General features: G+C 40.7%; 1 protein-coding gene across 5 annotated transcripts in view; it reads right to left on the bottom strand.

Annotated features, from left to right (window-relative positions):
• Positions 1-19,198, bottom strand: part of PTPN5 (protein tyrosine phosphatase non-receptor type 5) — a 74,645-nt gene that overhangs the window by 27,252 nt on the left and 28,195 nt on the right. For 4 of the 5 annotated variants that reach the window (XM_083863347.1, XM_083863349.1, XM_083863346.1 and 1 more), the window contains 3 exons: positions 5,370-5,551; positions 4,325-4,444; positions 2,274-2,357 (listed from right to left, as the gene is read on the bottom strand). In XM_083863347.1, coding sequence (XP_083719473.1) covers positions 2,274-2,357; positions 4,325-4,444; positions 5,370-5,551 — 386 coding nt within the window. Of the gene's footprint in view, positions 1-2,273; positions 2,358-4,324; positions 4,445-5,369; positions 5,552-16,337; positions 16,358-19,198 lie in introns of those variants that run through there. The other variant, XM_083863350.1, reaches the window with a different exon arrangement.

The following is a 19,198-nucleotide window of genomic DNA, read 5'->3' as shown; positions in this document are numbered from 1 at the left end:
TTCAATGTTCTGCAATGACTATGTTATACCTTATGCCACAAATACTGATAAAAGCAGATGTTTTCAAATTTGAAAATTGCAAAGCAGCATGACCTCACACATCTGAGAGGAAGGTGGCAGGTAGGCAGGAAGGGGACAAGGCTCATGTGCTCTTGCTGAACAGTCTCTTCTTCCTGATATCCATGATAGAGAGAACATACTAGGCAAGATGGACAGAACCCATAGGACACTTCTTATACCCCTGTGGCCCAGTGATTTATCCAGAGAGCAGGGTGACAACAGAGTGACATTTGTGCCTCTTCTCCACTACAAAATTCTTAGCACAGACCACAGGAATACAAACCAGTGCAAACTCGCCAATGTGGAAACTGTTAGAAAATGTTTTTCCACACACAAATTTTAACCAACACAAAAATGAGCCAAGTCTACTTTAGTCTATAGTGGTATTCATGTTCACTAGCAAGTTCACATACAAAACTGTCCAAAGAGAGATCATAATTTTTGGCTATGGAGAGCTTTCACTTAACTTTATCTCCTGTGCTAAGAAGAGGTCAGCAATAAATGTTTTCATCCACTGAGAAATAGCTGAATATGCAAAAAATCACACCCCTGCTATTCAGATTTTCAGCACAGAATTTTTTGCTGCAAATATATCTGGAACTCATACAGTTCTTATGTATCTTTTTTTTTTCTTTAATATTTGCAATTACAGAATTACCAAAAGTTTATTTTTGAGGACAAAATTAATCTGGATAAGGTACAGCAGCATCAAAAAACTAGAAAATTGCACAAACCTCGCTAACTTCCTTGCTACATCAATGATCACAATAATGGAGGCATTAACTATAATTACTTTGCCTTGTGAATGGTTTTTAGAAAGTCCATTTTCCTGACACATTAAACAGAAGATTTTGCCACTGTGCTGCCTCTGAGTGAACTTAACCATGGCATATAAAATGACACTACTTCCTAGCAGGGAGTGTGGCCAGCAAATCAAAGGAGGTATGTCCCTCTCCTTGGCACTGATGGAACTGCACCTTGAATACTGTCTACAAATTTAGTTCCCCCAGTCTAAGACAGATATGGAAAAACTGGAGCAGTCCCAGTAGAGGGTTTCAAAGGAGGTCAAGAGTCTAGAGTACAGGAAAAATGTGGAGGGAATTGGGCTTGTTCAGTCTGGCAAAAAGGATGCTGGTCTAATAGTGGCCTGCAACTACTTGAAGGGCTGTTCCAGAGATGCAGCCAGATACTTCTTGGCATTGTCAGCTGATACCACAAGGGACAATGGCCACAAGCCTGCAGAAAGTCAGCTCAGACCTTTACATTTGTTAAATTTAGATGAGACACTAGGAAAACACTCTTCCCCAAAAGTGCCACACAGTTGTGGCACAGGAACACAGGGAGATGATAAACCTTCCTTCCCTGAAGGTTTTCACAACCTGTGTGAAAAAATTCATGGCTGACTCGACCAAGTGTTGGCAACAGCCCTGCTCCAATCAGCATGTTAGACTAGCACTCTCTGCCCACCTACAGTCCCATTAATCTGGGATGTATTTCATCATGCTGTCCATCACTCATACAGCACGTGCATAGCACATCTTCAACTTCCTGAGCTACCTGGGGTGCACTTTTGGAAGGACAAGAGGTGATGCTCCATCTGCATGTTCAGTATTCCACTCCAAGTGAACAGCACAGAGGGGTTTGAGAAGCCACGTCCAGTTAGAGCTCCCTGACAAGACAGAGCTCTCCACAGCTCTCCAATCTACCACACAACTTTGTGCCAGTTACACAATCCATGGAGAAATACAACACACTGCTGCTCCTCACCAGCTGACAGATAACTAGATTAATTGTAGTCATGCCACTTAAGCTTGTTCCACAGCTGGGGCCTTGGCCTACATCTAACAGGACTTCAGAAGAACAGTGGCATTCTGGAACAGCTCCTTCTGACATTGAAATCAATGGATGATGGTCCTATTAGTGGACCACATCCCTTCTACTTCAGTGCAAATAGTTTGCCCATCTGTGGATGGAAAAAATAAAAACCGTTTTTATATACTAGTCTACTTCAGTGCAATCTCCAATTCATCAAGAAATTGAATAAGGCTAATTCCTCTACATAAAGCAAGTAGATAATTATACAGAAACAGCCCCAAAAATGATGCTTTACAATCAACTTGGGCATAACACCAACAACTTTCACTAAATAAGATATCTTATAAAAACTCACTGGAAAAGAGCATTAATATAGCTTGTGCTGTATCATAACTTACCAGGGATCCTACAAATAGCAGTCCTAGAGAAGCCAAAGACAGCAGGATGTATGATACCACAACACTCCCAAGTGTAGTCAGGCTCTGTAGAACAACAGAACAGACAATGATTCATGAAGTATTTAGGGGCACGATACAGTGTCTGCATACACATTTCTGGCCAAGTGTGTACTATTTCCCATGAAGATTTACTGACATCATACCCACCTCTGGAAAAGCTGCCACCAACAAAAAACAAAAAACAAAAAAAAAAAAAAAAAAAAAAAAAAAAAAAAAAAAAAAAAAAAAAAACAACAACAAAAAAAAAAAAAAAAAACAAAAAAAAAACCAAAAAAAAACAAAAAAAAAAAAAAAAAAAAAAAGGCAAGGCTTTGGATAAGACTGGAGAAACAGAAACCATCTCTAAATCGAAGATCTAAACCCCAGATTTCACTGTGAAGTCAAAAAGGAGTTCTACTTCCTACCCTCATGCTTTGCCAAAGTCTAGATCTGAATCCACAGTCCAATTTTGCAGACTGGACCAACGCTTCACTGCTACAGTCAATGTCATTTTATACCGTGGCAAAGAGCTTTAAACAAAGTTTAGTACTGTTCCTGGGTTTGGGGATCCTTAAGTAGAATCCAGCCACTGAAGAGTTTCTGTGTTTTCTACACCTTCAGTGAAACACCATCAGGTTAACTCACACCACTGGCAGTGGAATTAATGCTGATGTTATTTTATAGTAGTCTATAGTTCGGCCTGTTCTCTGTAGTAGATGCCAAATTCAGTTCTAATGGGCTTCAGCGAGCAAGGAATTTTACTCTGATTTTCTCCTACTAGTACAGCTAATGAGAAATCTGGAGTTAAGAGCTTCCATTTGCTTATTTTAACATCAGAAAATTTCTCTGCCTATACTGTTTTCAAGTGTAAATTTGCACAATAAATAGTGCTATAATAAACAGTGCTCAAACATATGCATGAACATCTGCACAGAGTCATACTTGGGGTGTTCTTCTGGTGCATTCTAGGAATCAGTTTCCTCCGTGAAAGACAATTATTGTAAGTCAAAATTATACAAATCAGTGATTTTGTGTAAGGAACAACAAATTGTTAATGATTGGGCCACTGCAAATAAGACACAGGCAACGGTCTGTGAAGAGCTCTATGCATAATAAAGACAACTGCAAAAAGGCAAAGAAAAAGTGCTTCTTTCAAAAAACCCCAAAAGAGCAGGTGACATGCAGCTCACAAACACTGAGAAAACAGAAAACAGTCTCCACTGTACTTCAATCACAAGAGTCACTGAATCAGATTTTCTATTAGCACTGCAAAGCCTCTGCCTCAAAGATTATGTACCATGGATCTAAGCATTCTGATAGCAAATGTATTTCATCAGATTTTTGAAAGTAGCTGTTCACCACTTAATTAAGGTTCTGTCCACACTAGAAAAATCTGCACTGGGTATAATTACCAGTAATTTATCAGATGAATCATTCTGGTATACATGTCATCATGTCATGGTGAGAAGCTAAGCAATTTTACTGGGGTGGCTCTGTAGATATAATTGAGTCTGTGCACCTAGTACACTTGAAATACATTTCCTGCACACAGATGTGTTCTAAACACCCAACAAAAAATATTTTTGAGGCTATGGTGTGATTTGTGCCTTTTATATGGGATCCATTCTTCCAGAATTTAAGCTTCTATTCATTCTAAGAAATGAAGTTCCAGCTCTCCCTTTACTGTGGGCTAAAACTTAATGAGATGACTTCTCAGTGCTTTATTTCATTTGCAATAATTTGCACATAACAAAAAAAAAAAAAAAAAACTCCAAAAAAAAAAAAAACAACAACAACAACAAAAAAATCTGCTGTGCTGACTTAACATCAATGCAAAAAAATTAGCCCAATATCTCAAAGATAAAATATTCATCTGCTTTCAGAAAACTCTTCTATCACTTCAGGATGTATGCATGAAATACACACATATTATACTTATCAGAAGAGATATTAGAAGCCATCCAAGGCTACTGACATCAACTATATAACCAGAGAGGAGCACAGCGACTTACCTCCCCTTGATCTGAAAAAACCTGTTTAAATGGGGTAAGCAAGTAAGAGAGCAAGTCGAAGGCATTCTGAGCTGCCGGGATGGTCCCGTAAGTGCTGTACCACAGCATCACGCAGAGAAGCTGTGCAATCAATCAGAAAAGATGTAATTAGCATCTCTCATTATACACACATTCATTTTCATTTCAAGACTGCATAATTAACTAATTTAGTTAGCATTGATTTTGTGTTGATTATTGCTTTTGCTTTAAGAAGTCAGGTATTTTCTAGGCTGTAGCTTAACAGGAATAAAAAGACTGAAGGCTCCAAGCTCAGCCACTATTAATTAGATGTGCATCACTGAGTTGCACAGGCTCCCTTCAACCCTCAGTATAAAAAGTGCTGCCCAGAAACAGCAAGGGGAGCAACACTGAAAGAGCAACAGGTTCCGCTGGCATCTGAACTTTCAGGATTACTACTTTTAGATAAAAAATCCTAATTCCATGAACTTAGGATGGTAATAAAAGACTCTTAAGGCCTCTCTCAAAGCTCCCACAAATGGCCATGTTTCACATAGGCATCACTATAAATATACACACATGAACATATACACATGGAAATTTTTCATTTGAACCACTTAAGGGTGCTGCACACGCCACAGTAAACATAACCTACAAAAGAAATTACTTTATATCCAACACGCTTACAGAGAGATATAACCTCATCTCCAGCTGTGAAGGGCACACCACAACTTTAAAGAACACATCTCCTCCTCCACTTGTTAACAACATGGGTCTTTACCCCCAGACATATCAGCTACAGAAAACGGACTTGGTGGGATATTGGCCATTTGGCAAAAGAGGCATTTGCAGAGTGGCAGGAAATGGGATGGGAGTCTAGGACATCAAAAGGTAAAGGCTGTTCTCAAGGCAAAGCCATGAGAGGTGGCTGCAGAAATGAGGACTGCACCTATTCCCACTGCTACACCTACAGTGAATGAGGAAACCTCCCAAGCCACCCCAGCCTAGAACGGTCCCAGCATTCCAAAGCTATTGCAAGCTGCCTTACCAGTATCTGTGAGAGGACAAACAGATACATGCTGTCTCCGGGTATTAATCCATTCCACCGGGGAGGCCAACCGAGCACTGCTGTTTTCTGGGAGGCTTTCAGGGACTGCTCCTTCCTGTTCAGCTCTCCTTGCCGTCCTTCGGCTTCATCCACTGACTCCATACCAGCTGGACGGGAGCAACCTGCACGTGAAAACGACATGTGCAGGGGATGAATGGGATGTGACCCTGCAGGCACCGCGGGGGCTGCAGGGCTATTGTTTTCCCGGAGACAATGGTTACCTCTCAGTTCCGCCTCAGCAAGCGCAGCTCAGGATTGTGAGCGTCACACTCTATTAGTGCAGCTTTATTCACCTGCCTTCATCAGAAAAAAGTGAGTGTGGGCGGATAAATTATTTTCCCTTTCTTTCCGGAGGTGCAGATTCTGGGCTTTGTTGTTAACAAATTCTCATTTACATTGCTGCACTTTTTTCATTTTTACTTTTTCAAAGAAGCTACCTGAGCTATTGCCTAGCTACACACTTCCCAGCTACACGATGGCAGAGAACCCATTTTGCCCCTTCCTGTCTCAATTTCTCTATTTCTTTTATTTGTCTGCTTTGTCTAATCTGATTATAAATTTCTGAAGTAGAGACTGTTTCATGTTATGTGTCTGAATAGTGCTCGGGGACTCTGGATTTTGGCTGAGTATCCTAAGGCACTAATAAAATAGACTTTATTCCAATAACCTACTTCTTGGATGAATACATACTCAAGAGCTATTTAATAATGTTGCAATGCTGTTCTGTTCCGTGGAAATAACCACTGGTGTGGCTATTCCTCCAGTAACAGTATTTTGAACAGAGGCTGTGTAGATAGAAATTCATTTACAAGTGAGAAGGAGTGAAAGATCAGAATCATTGGGTGTAAGTATTACTGACTCACATCTTTGTACATGAGGAATGCCCCGAGGCTATCCTGTGTACAACACTGTAGGCTAAAGCCTAAACCACCCTCCTGTGTCCCAGGGAAAGGTCCTTACATGGTTTGTTGAGGTCAGGTTTCTAGAGAACGTTCCTCTCAGCAAACGTTTCTCTAAATGTCTCACAATAATAACTCTAAGTCAGATAAGCACCCATTAACTAGCCACAGCTCTAATCAGGCAAATGAAATAAATCTCTGGATCAGCTGAGGAACTGGCCATAGTAAGAATCCATCTTTTAATGCTGGGGTTTTTTTAATGGTAGACATCATGGGAAATCTAACTCTCAGTCCTTAAAGGTGAAAATTTTCAAGCTTCTAAACTGCTGATTGTCTCACTAGATTTGAACGAGAATTGAGAGGAAAATACTTGTTAATCACTGCCAATTTTTCTTGCTATTTTGGTGGGATGTTTATGTTCTGTGTTTTGGAACAAGAATTTGAAATTTAGCAGGGACAGAATCTTCGTGTCAGAAACTATTTTTGTCACCCTCAGAGACATGCACCTGTAGCTGAGATTTAGAGCTTCAAAAATATCTACTTTCCTATAGTTATTATTGTTTGCTCCTAAAGTCTCTAACCTTCCATTTTCACTAAACATAGTTTAAGTTTTACTTTTCCTTCATCTGCATTAAGCAATGCACCTCTGTCCCTAAGAATGATTAATGAACATATTTACTGTTTTTCCAAGTTCCAATTATTTCCTGCCTTGCATTTTCCTCCCCAAATCTCAAGATAAAATATACACAGTCCAAAACTAAAACAAGATTGGAAAGACAACCAGACCAAGGAATGCAAGGAGCCAAGGAATGCAGATTTCATGCTCTGCTTTCAGCTGGTTTTTATAAATCATAATATTTCACATTTCAGAACCTTTTCTTTTTTTTTTTTTTTTAACTGACCAAAGGTGCTGCCTTATGTAGCACGTAAACAGCATTTCTTTGTTTCATACTTGTAACAGCCTGAGATTTTACAAGGTCATTTCTGGTTGGAAACAAACCCCTGACTATAATACAACGATGTGAAGGCCACTTAACTACATCTTCTGGAACAAAGATGTCAAAGTTAGGGCACTCCTCTGTGTCTGTAACCATGGGGATCTGTGCCTCTCCACATCCCAGAAGTCCAACTCCTGGAATTCCAGTGTTGTCTAGTAACACCTGTACAATAGTAGGGGTCACATTCTCCTTCATACAACTGCCCTATATGAAGGACAATAGACCACTCTTGCTTTCAATTATTTTCACTGCATAAGGTAGAGACCTGGACTGTGTACCTGGGAGCCCAGGATTCCAACTCTGCTGAATTTACAGTTGTCAAGAGGTATTTTCACTAGCACAACAGAAAGCAAAAGGTGTAAAAACTAAAATAATGGAGAACTGGCTGAACCCATACATATAAATAAGCAGATACATGTCTTGGATATACAAAGAGAAGGTCTAGTGTCTCAAACATTTTCACCTACAAATCCTAAAAGATTAGTTTCTAATAAATATAATGATGCCCACCTCGGGTTCTGTATTAGTTTAACTATGCTGGCTTTAAACAATACTTCAATTAGCACTCACACATCATCTTGCAATCCTATTTTCCTGTATTGTTTGCCCTAATGGGCCGAGGATTCTTTCAGTTGCAGATAAGGTAATGAATGAAACACCAGTGCAGCTTTCTTGCGTCAAAGTGAATGTGAAGGTCTAGAGAGAGTTGGTAAGTGAGACTGCATCCAGGAATGAACTGAGCCTCTTCTCTGCTAGTGATTTGACTGATGGTGAAATGTAGCATCCATGTGAAAGCTCTCTCATTTCCTGCATCACGGAGATGAGGATTCAAGTTCCATGAGTACTTCTGCTTTGGCACAAGACTACACTTGCTAGGGGGAGAAAAAAAAAGCCTTTGGCAGAAGAATTAAAAGGTCTCTGACATCTGTAGCAGCCATAAGGCTTGCGAAAGCAAGTTGAAATTTCATAACAGCACCATAAACTTAAACTCATCCTTGCTGTTGAGGGAAAAGCACTTGCTGGATCATGCCAAGGATCCATTCATTCTGTATTCTTTCCTTAAGCAGTGCCACCAAAACAAGCTGCCAAAAATACACGGCACAGCACTGCATATTATCATATTATGGAATAATATATTTAGGGAAATATCTTCACTCAGGACGTAAAAGATGGCTTCTGTAACTCTGGCAATGCCCATTTTAACTCCCCTGTATCTCTCTACATTTTTTTTTCTGCCTTCATATGTGGGTACATAACAGACAGAAGAATGGAAAATCACCTATATAACTCTCAGAAAAACAAGTGCTTAGAGCACTAGTCTTAGCTGAAACACTAAAAGGCACTGTAGCAATAATAAGCAAGTCAACAAAGCCTTACAGTAACAAACATGCCACGATCCCATCAAATCCTGCTGTGGGTGAGGCATTAGCAGCTCCGTAACTCAACTGATTCATACTTGAAGCTTTCAGAGAAAAACAAAACAGAAAACAACCCCTCAGAACCTCACATCTCGGCTGTATTTCCTAATGAAGTTAACATTTTAAAAGGAACTTGTGTCCTCTCTTGTGCATGGGTGCTAATGCTCAAGAAATTGGCACAGCTCCATTAGCAGACTTAATTTAACAATGTATTTTTGAGAGAAAGACTTGTTCCTCAACAAAACTGCTTTTATAACAGAATGAAAATGCACCCCAGCAATGAAAAGACAGTGCTCATACAGTTATTAGACATTTATGAACATCCATCACACTGTCTCCGTGGGAATTATGCTTCTGGGTTGGATAGTACTGCCTCTTTAATGGGAAATACAAATTTTGTTAGTGGTGGACTCTACCTTCCAGACACACAAGACAGGAGGGCAAAAGGGACCTCACCTGTTTTGCCAAGTCTCAAGCTGCAGCAGCCAACACACCACATCAGCTTGGCTGCATTGCCTCTAATTGTTTTAGGTGTACTGAGGTACACATCCCTCTGAACCTATCCACATCTTGATAATGGCCACGTGTGGTGAGAATTTGTAGGAATGGACCACAGAGTGGAAGCACAACAAAGCATGAACATGCCAGCAATACCTCACATTCATCAAGATTACCAACACTGCAGATCAGAGTCATAAGTCCATTTACGGCTTCTGTATCTTCAGATGTCCACATGCAAATGCCTACTGAAATCTCTGCCTCTACTTTCCATCTAACTGCTAGGGAGAACTGCTACTGATGAAAGAACAGGAGATGGAAGTACACTACTGAGATGGGTCTCAGCTCACTGCTGAAAAGAATTTTATCATGCGCCTCAACTGCACACAGGACATAGCCCTTGGCATCGTAGTTCACAGATCTGGTCAAGACCTTGTTAAATACACACATCATAGGACATCCTGATTGCACCAAGTCCAGGTGCTGGAAAGACATATCAAAGCTGAATGAGCTGCCTCAGAGTGCACATGAACAAGAGGCAGCTTGTGCTGGGAGTAAAAGCCTGTCTATCCAAAGAACAGAGCTTTAGGAGAAAGGTATTGGCTAAGAAAACAATCTCTATTTTGGTTGCCACTGCAGCATGATAAAGATGGAAACTGAATAATTTGCTTTCTTTTGCACTGCAGTGGTATGGGAAGAAGTGGGTAAGAGGAAGGGGACCTCTCATACTTGGATGGCAAACACAACTTGTGTATTTACATTCTTCACTCTGCAAGAAGCCAACTAGTGGGTCACTGTTTTATAACTCTAAAATCTCTACTAAACTTCTTTATGAACAGCAACCTAATTTATTAAGTAGTAAACATGACAGAAGCTGCATCATTACTGTTTACAGACAGATAAAATTCACCACCAAGGAAAGTCTGTTTCTTCTTGATTTTGTCTGCACTCCTGACTCCTCTGATAAATTATGTTGAAAATTTACACTAAAGATATAATGATCAGTGTTGAAGACTGGGGATGCTAGCTTCTCCATTATTCATTTATTTTACCTTTCTGATCATGACAACTGCTACTCTGCTTGATCCCTCACCTGGTCTGTTTACAAGAGTTCAATACATTTATGTTTTCCAAATTGTAAAACCCTGCTCAGGAAGAGAGCATCTAGGCCCCAAAAGTATCTAGATCAAAATCTACAAAGAAAAACAGTCCCAGATGCACCCCACAGCTACCTACTACAGACTGACTGGAGATAGAGGAGATTTACAACAGTGTAATCTCCTCAGTACCTCCAATTCCATTCTGGATAAAGTCCCAGTTTTAGCTGCCAAGAGCTTGTGGTTGGTAGATCTTGCATTTGTAATGCAAAACCACATTGAGAGCTACTTCAGAAAGTATCAGACAGCTTAATTCAAACACAAGCAACAAGCCAGGCAGATCCATGGATCCCACTATAGTTACCACTAAATAATGCAAGGCTCCAAAGCAACTCTGAAATCACTTTGGTGTCTAACTGGAAGTCAGATAGATCCTGTGGTCCTTTGTAGACTTCAAACTCTTCTCTGTAACAGAACTCATGAAGATATAACCCTGACATAGCATCAAATTAGAGGTCAAACATCAAGTAAGAGGTCCAAGAAACTGGAACTACCCTCTCTGACACATTACAGAGGAATGTAAGACTCTTCACTAAGACTGAGCCTACACACCAGCAACATGGGTGTCAGTCTCTTCTGTTACTTAATCTGAGATGAATTTCAGCTTACAATTTCTTATGCTTTCAGCTTGCACTAAGTGTATTTACCCTGGACTGTAAGAACAAGATGAGGTTACAGGTATTCAGCTTCATAGCTGTATGGGGAACAACTGAGATTTCTAACATTCAAGGATTCTATTTGGGAAAGCTGAGTATTTTTGCTAATAAGATCACACTGGAAATATTTGTATTTCATTCACACCAATTCATGGGTTGATATGCCCATCAAGGGGAACTCAACTGCTCAACAGCTCTCCAGTGATAATGTTTCAGGCTCTCTGAAGATTCAAGAGAACACCACCCCACAGCTTACTTTTTTTGTGTGCATGTGTTGGGGAAATTCAGCAATAATGATACACATTACAGCTTTAAAACTGAGCTTTTAGTAAGTACAGCCACTGATATAAAATGTCTACCTGCTGGTGATTAGTCTATACAGAAAAATCTACAGATTGTTCTGACAGACAAACACAGAATTGGTAATAAAACACCACAGCTTTCTCATCATTACAAAGCTGCTTAGATAAGACACTGCAATAGCCCCTCCCTAATAGTGTGTGAGGTTAATTTATCCCTGTGTGGCAGATAACTCATAATCATCAATTCTCCTTTGTGCTTACTTGTCCATGAGGGGCACGTAGCATGGGGAAAGCCACAATCCTTCTGAGATAGGCAAGCGTTCTCTGTGGAGTTCTTTGACAGTGCAGAGGAAAAGGGTGTCACCCACTTGCCAGGAAAAGTACTGTAGACTTGCACTTCCCAAGCTCAGCTGGTGGAGTCTGGCTGCTGCTTATGCCAAACTCCAATTACCGAAAGGGAAAGACGCATCAAGAGGGAAGGAAAGGAAGAGGAAAAGTCATGCAGAAAATCTGTGAGCGAGTCACGCAGATAATCGAGGTCTACGTATTTCCAGCCCGATGCTTCTCCCCTTTCACTGGCATCATTTCTAACAAACTTAAAGAAGAAACTTTCCTCTGTACTTGAAATAAGTTCTGCTGAAAAAAAACCACAGCCACTTTGCCATGCTGGGGGGCTGCACATCTCCATCCGTAAAGGACCTCTTCTCATCTCTGAGGGAACAGCAACCTGATGGCAGAGTGTGCAAGGAGAATAGCTGCCTTTCCGCTCAGCAGCTCCCTGCTGAACTGCTGAGTCACACGTTTTCTCTGCATTGAGTTCACACTGCTCCCACTCAGTCCACCTGCCACTTCATCTGGGATGGGTGGGAGGAGAGAAAGAGAGGTGAAGGCAGAAAAAATGTTTGTCTTCACCCAGGACCATTATTATGATACCATGGGGTCACATATAAAAACAAGCCGGCAAGCTGCTAGAGAGGGATGGAGAAGAGAAATATCAGACCACAAGAAAAACTGCCTCCCCCTCTTCTCCAACAGAAGAACTGGCCATCAAACAAGCTGCAAACCTCATCTGATTCTCAATCAGTCACTGATGTTATATGCTTGCTGATATGTTCTATGAATTTCAGGGTACAGACAAGGCTCTTTGCTGTGATTTAGAAGAGCTTTCAAGTTGCTGTGATTTTTTCAACAGTCCAACAGCTACTGTGTCGTAATTGTCTGGCTGCCACAGGGAAGTGCCACAATGATAAGTGAAAATATCATCTGGATAGATTCCAGCTCCTAAGGGCATCTTCAGCTGAGTTGCTGCACTGGAAATGTCCACCAGCTCCAACTTTCATCATTAAATAAGATGAAGAGAAAATCATAGCCATTTTATAGAAGGTTCCATAAAACTCAAGCGTAACAGGAGCCAACATCTTCTACTACCTGTTAAATTCTTGTACAGAAAAGGGACTCTACCATCAATGGTGGGAAACATGTTCATCATGGTTACAGAGCATCCAGGTTACCCTTAGCTTGGGCTGTACACATGGAAATAAGCATTTTATTAAATTACCAAGGTAGTATTTTTTCTGTGATTAGAATTCTGGACAGTACATTTCCTAAGTAACGAAAAAAAGAAAATGCCCAGAAGTTTCCTAATTTATTAAATCCATTTCTGAAAAACCACTTCTGAAACTGACTTTCAGACCATACGAGGACAACTGTGATTAATTTTCAGACTAATGTTTAACCCACTGCTACTGTTAGCAGAGAAACAGAGGGCTTGTTAGGAGATAAATAAGGATTTTGTTTTACCAAACAGAATTAATGATTCAAAAAGTAAGCCTGTTTTTCACTGGGAGAAAGAATCTGTTCTCAGTTAATGTTCAGTCTTACTTTTTAGCAATTCTAGGGCAAATCTCTGCAAATGTGCTTGTGCTCCACAGACCTGAAATGCAAAGACAAAATCCAGTCTCAGAGGGTGAATTGACATAGCATTAAAACGCCTTTCTAGACCAACTTCCACTACCAACCTCACCGAGTGTGTTGCTCAAGAAATAGTTCAAAAAAAGTGGTAACTGCAGAGGAAAAGAAATATGGCAAAGAGAAAAGCAAAACTCACAATCTTCCCAAAGCCCCCCTGCTTCCATACAGTTGTTTTTGTTCCAAATAATCAAAAAATTTGCAAAACACAATTTTAAAGTCAGTATGCTGGCCTACAAAGTCATCCCTGGAGGGGGAAAGATGCAGCCTGACACCAGAGATTTTGCTTTACTAAAGTCTAGGGGAGTGAGTCTGTGAGTTCTGGGGGACTTCATTTGATCTGTCACCAAACCTTTCCTTTCTGGAAGAAACCAAATGTTCCGGACAGCACTCATCTCACACCTAGGGTCTTACACACTGGTACTGACTGTTTTATAATATTCCTAACCCACCTAGTAAGAGAGAAGGTAATTTACCTGATCCTCTCACCAAGCCTCTAGTCCATAACAAATCACATGGAACAGAGCTGCTAGGAAAAGCAGCTCAGGATACTGCAGTTGACATCATTCTGAATTAGGTGTGAGCCTCACTTAGATGGGAACAAGAAGAAAAAAAAATCCTTGGGCTCTCTGCTCTGCAAAGACAGCAAAGAGGAACTGCTAGGAGCCATAAGTAGCAGTAAGGGACTGTTAGATAAAGCAACCATATGGGAAGTACATGGGAGCTACTGCACAATCTGTAGGGTCTGACTTCCAGGGTCCTACATGCATTACAAACTATTATGTCTCTACTAATAATGGGGAAATTGCTCTTAATTCCCAATGCAAGACTAATTATGCCCTTGTCCACATCTAAATCATACTCCCACTGGTAAGTCAAATACACAAGTAGTTTATCCTTAATGGCTCTCCTAATGCTTACAGGTCTTAACCACAAGATTTGTTGTTAGGCAGTGTCCTTTTTCCTTAAGTCCTGCGAAACACCAAGTTAAAGGATATGCCATTTCTCAGGGCAGCCAGGGCCCTTAGAGCAGTGTTTGCGTCAAAACAAAATATTAAATGTGGTGTCAATTTACAACTCTTAAGTGAATGCAGACCCTCAGAGGGCAGAGACACTGAATATTAACTTGTATTGCACCCACACATAATCAGGAATTGCCATCTTTCAATCAGGGCTCAATTCAAAGCTTCTTTTGTTTGATTTTGTCTTTTCTCCTTGTTCTTAACCCTCTTACAGAAGGTCCATCTGATTATCATTGAATATTGGATGCAATTTAAGGTTTTTTTTTTTTAAATAAAGAATAAATTTCTTTGCTATGCTGTTTTCTTCGCTGAACATTTTCAAGTACCTGGTGATAATGTTGGAGAGCTGCCTTGAGCTTTTGTAAACAGACTACAAGTTGACTTTCAGTGGAGTTGGTTGTCCCAAATTAATCCCAGGCTGCAAGCTCCCTTTTACACTGAAAATGGAAACCCACAAACCAGCTCTGTAATTCCACAGTTAACAAGATAAAGGCTTAGACTGCTCATGAATCAGCCTTGCACAGGCAACACAGGCAGGGAGAACTGTCAGCAGTGCAGCGATGCAGATTGAAATGTACAGGCTTGAACTCTCTGAAACAGGATAACCCTTCCAAACCCTAATGATAACTTTTATGCCTTTACACTTTAACTACAGGATATACTTAAATATGCCTGAATGCATAATCAAAGAATAGCAATAATTAAGAACCAGACAAACAGCCTCTTCAATACAAGAGTGACTGACAACTAAAAGAAATAAGCACATTCTTGTATCAGACACTTTTGAAAGTATTTACTATTCATACTTCTGTAATCTGAATTGGTGCTGCCATACTGCTATTGTTGGAAAAAATAAATAAAGGCATATTTCTTTTGTTAAATTAATAACTTCTGCAGTCATAATGCTAATATCACTGTGTGTTTCTAATGTCTCCTCAGTGACTGGCCTGGCATTCTATATGTATTAGATCTACTTTCTGCTCTGGTGAATGAGAGGGTTGAAATAGAGAGGTGATTTGCTGGCTTCCTGCCAGGTTCAAACTGAATATTTTGATGTCATTCATTTGGGGATAGCCTGCTTTACTAAGTGACTCAAAACTTATGCCCTAGAGCCTTCACAAGAAAACATTTAGGAAAGCCACTATCACATTCATTTCAAAGACATTCTCTTTCCTGAGCAAAGTAAATTATATCAAGACCAGTCCCAACAATCATCTTCAGCCACAAACCTGATACATGCCCCAAGGGTATTATGCCAAGTATAAGCATTTTGCTGTCTTTCATGCATTTAAAAAGGCTATGCTTGCATTGTTTGGCTTCCTCAGAAAACAACAGTATCACTTAGACCCTCTAATTTAGGCTTTGAAGTAAACACTTGTAGAGATAAGGGTGTGGACATCCACAAACAAATCAATTTTATCTCTGTATTAGAGCTCTATTCCCATCCCAGGCTATGCCATTATGGGCCCTAATGGAAACTCAACACAATTAAATATCATTGTTCCCAGTTCAGTACTCTGCAACCTCTATACCTGCAGTCCCTTCATGTTAGAGGCATGCTTAGATTACTAAAATGTCACAAGAGCAACAGTTTCAAGCTCTCCTTCTCCCTAGCTATGCACAGAGGAGCACAAAAAGTGAACGATGCAAGTAGAAAGTGGTAATAGTCCTGAGTCTAGTCTGTCTGGGTTCCTATACTGTGCTCATCAACATGGATACACAACCTTAAATAGTAAACTAAAACGATACAACAGCTTGCCTTCTCATCCTCTTCCCAGGGAGGAAACATGCACTGAGCAATGTTTTGTCTAGATAGATAAGCAGACATGCACAAGTTGTTACATCTCTCTGTTGGAAAAGGTGACACGAAAAAAGCACATGCTGGTGATGAGCTTTGCAATTATTCTGGGCGGATTTTGCACCACTTGTCTGCAATCATGAGCTTCACTCTACAAAACAACCCAAAGAAAAAAACCTCTCATGGACTCACGTATCCCAAGGCTCCGCTCCACCTCGCATCACACGGCCTCATGCTGAGTTACTCTAGCAAGAGCTGATGTGAATCAACAGGTCACCAAAGTGGTAAGCAAGGACTATTTTGGATCATGCATAAACAGAGCACTTCTACTTCTGGCTCCAGACTGGGATCACAGACAGCCTAGGGATTTTCATTCTGTACTCCAGCAAATCCTGCAGAAATTATGATGATCTGAGGTTGCATGGAAGCAGGTGGCAGATGTGCTGCATCTGTGGGAGGCACACCTGCCAAGGAGGCACACTTAAAACCTCCCATTGCTTCAGGCATAAAAGGCATCATAGTATGTCCTGTTCTGAGGATGAAATGACAGGAATTTACCTCCTTAACCATGCAACACAGATTTGGACTATTGAAAAGCATTGTGTTGTCAGGTCTTGATTGGAGCATTTCTTTCTTTTCAGAAGCTCCTGATTTCATAACAATTATAATTCAGGTCACCACAAAGGCACCAAACATATTCTTATGGACTCCTAGTTGCCTCACAGTTGTGTCTCCATGTTGAAACATGCTGTGTATATTACATATTTTGGAATATGAGTAGTCAATTGCTTCCCTTAGGATGCTCTTTCTGAAGTGTGGGTGACAGTATGTGTCAATGAGAAGCAAGATTTCATCCACAGAGCTGTAGTTCTGCTATGCTATCCAGAACACTTCATCTGCATTAAGAGGAGATACCAAACACCTCATACCAAGTCTCATCCCACACTTGACTTCAATATGAAGAATAAAGTACTGAGTAATCTTGTAAATCTCATTCTCAGCTTCTAAAGACCAGTGCAGCACTTCCAAACCATCCCACCTGTCTTCCTCCACATTACTTCAAGATGCTACTAAAAGAATTTTTTTTTGTTTGCACCCCTCATCTCCCAATGCCATTTATGTACTACAAAACTGCTTGGTCTTTTCCTGAAGGGTTTGTGTAGCAAGGTTTTGGTAGCAGGGTGTGGGGGGCTGCAAGGATGGCTTCTTTAAGAAGCTTTCCCAATGTCTAACAGTTCTAATGCCAGCCATGTTAAGGCCAAGCACATCAGATGGTAGGAATGCTGCTGGGATAATCTGGTTAAGAAGGAGAATAAACTTATGGCACAAAAGTAAATGTGGCTGTGGAAGAAAGGCAGTGAGAACATGTGAGAGGGACAGCCCTGCAGACATCTGGGTCAGTGCAGGAAGTGCAGGAGGTGCCAGAGTTGGGATTCCCCTGCAGCCCATGGAGGAGCCCATGGCAGAGCAGGTAGATGCCCAAAAGAAGGTTGTCACTCCATGATAAACCCATGCTGGAGCAGGATCCTGGCAGGGGGATTTGCAGGGCCAGGGAGAGAGAAGCCCATGCTGGAGCACCCTGGTCCTGAGGGACCACAGCTGCAGGAAGGAATCCACACTGGAGCAGTTCATGAAGGACTGCAGCCCACAGGAAAGACTCACATTGGAGAAGTTAATGGAGGACTGCTTCCCATGGGAGGGAGCCCACACTGGAGAAGGGGAAGACCTCTTTTTCCTGGGGAGGAAGGACTGGCAGAATCAACATGTGATGAACTGAATGATAACCCCCATTTTTCATCTCCATGAACCACTAAGAGAGGAAATGGAGAATCAGGAATGAAGCGAAGACCAAGGAGGGAGGCGTAAGAGGAAGGTGTTTTTAAGACTTGTTTTACTTCTCATTATCCTTCTCTGATTTTGATTGGCAATAAATTCAACTAATTTCCCTGAGTCTTGCCTGTGACAGTAAATGGTGAGCAATCTTTCCTGCTTCTTATCTCAACTCATCAGCCACTTGTTATATTTTCTCTCCCTTATCCAGTTCAAAGGAGGGAGGTTGACAGATTGGCTTTGGTGGGTGCCTGGCCTCCAGCAAAGGTCAAATCACTGCAGTAGCATTAATTATGCTGGGAAGATCATAAAAAGAATGGGCAAGAGCTACATTTTATCCATGGCCCAGGTAGAAGCCCTGTGATCTATTTCAGATACGCTGAGCAGAGGCACAAAAGACAAAAGAGTAAGCAGGGCAGTATCAAGTCCTATTTTTGAGGGATAACTTTAACATCATAGTTCATCCTTTCATCTTCACAGATCTTGAAATGATCTTATCAGCTGAACAGACAATAGCATCCCTAAATCCATATGTGCATCCAACAGGAGGTAGCACTTTAGTAGCGTGTAAAAAAAAACTCAATAACAAAGGAAGCCTCACCTTAGAGCGGTTGCAAAAACATTTTCCCATACAGAAAAATAACACCGGCTCTTCAATGTGCTGGCAAAGGACATTCAGAACCTATCAGCACCAGTGAGAACACAGGATGCTAAAAGGGGCCATTTTGAGAACGTCTGCACAAAGCTGACAGAAAGAAAAATGACCTATTCTGAAAAATAGGTCTGTATTTATCTTTGTCTCCCACAGAAGGCATTCAAAATGGAAGGCATTTAGTGTCTCTCAGGAGTGCCACCCCTCTTATCAAAAGGCTGCAAAATTGGTCAAATGAAACTTTTACCTGTTTCAGCAGGAATGTTACCTGTGCAAGGAAGCTGTGACCAAGTCTTACAGTCTAACCGGTTTCCCATCAATTTCTGTAAGAGATCATTTTGACATACATAGAGGGAAGGTAAAGGCATTCAAACTGCTAAAGACTGTGCAAAGCAGCAGCTTTGGACTGTCATTTGAAGGTCAACTTCCAATACACAGTATTTATTTTCCTATTGTCAAACAACCTGAATAAAAAAGACTTTTAATAGAATATGTTAGTTAATTGAATCTGGAATATTAACAGGTTTTTCACAACACTGTAGCATTTTTTCTATGAAAAGCAATGAAAAAA

The sequence above is a fragment of the Zosterops lateralis genome (genome assembly GCF_965231275.1).
Source record: "Zosterops lateralis genome assembly, chromosome: 6".
NCBI lineage: Eukaryota > Metazoa > Chordata > Aves > Passeriformes > Zosteropidae > Zosterops > Zosterops lateralis.
Note: the sequence above shows the minus strand (reverse complement) of the source record. Positions and strands in the feature narration are given on the sequence as shown.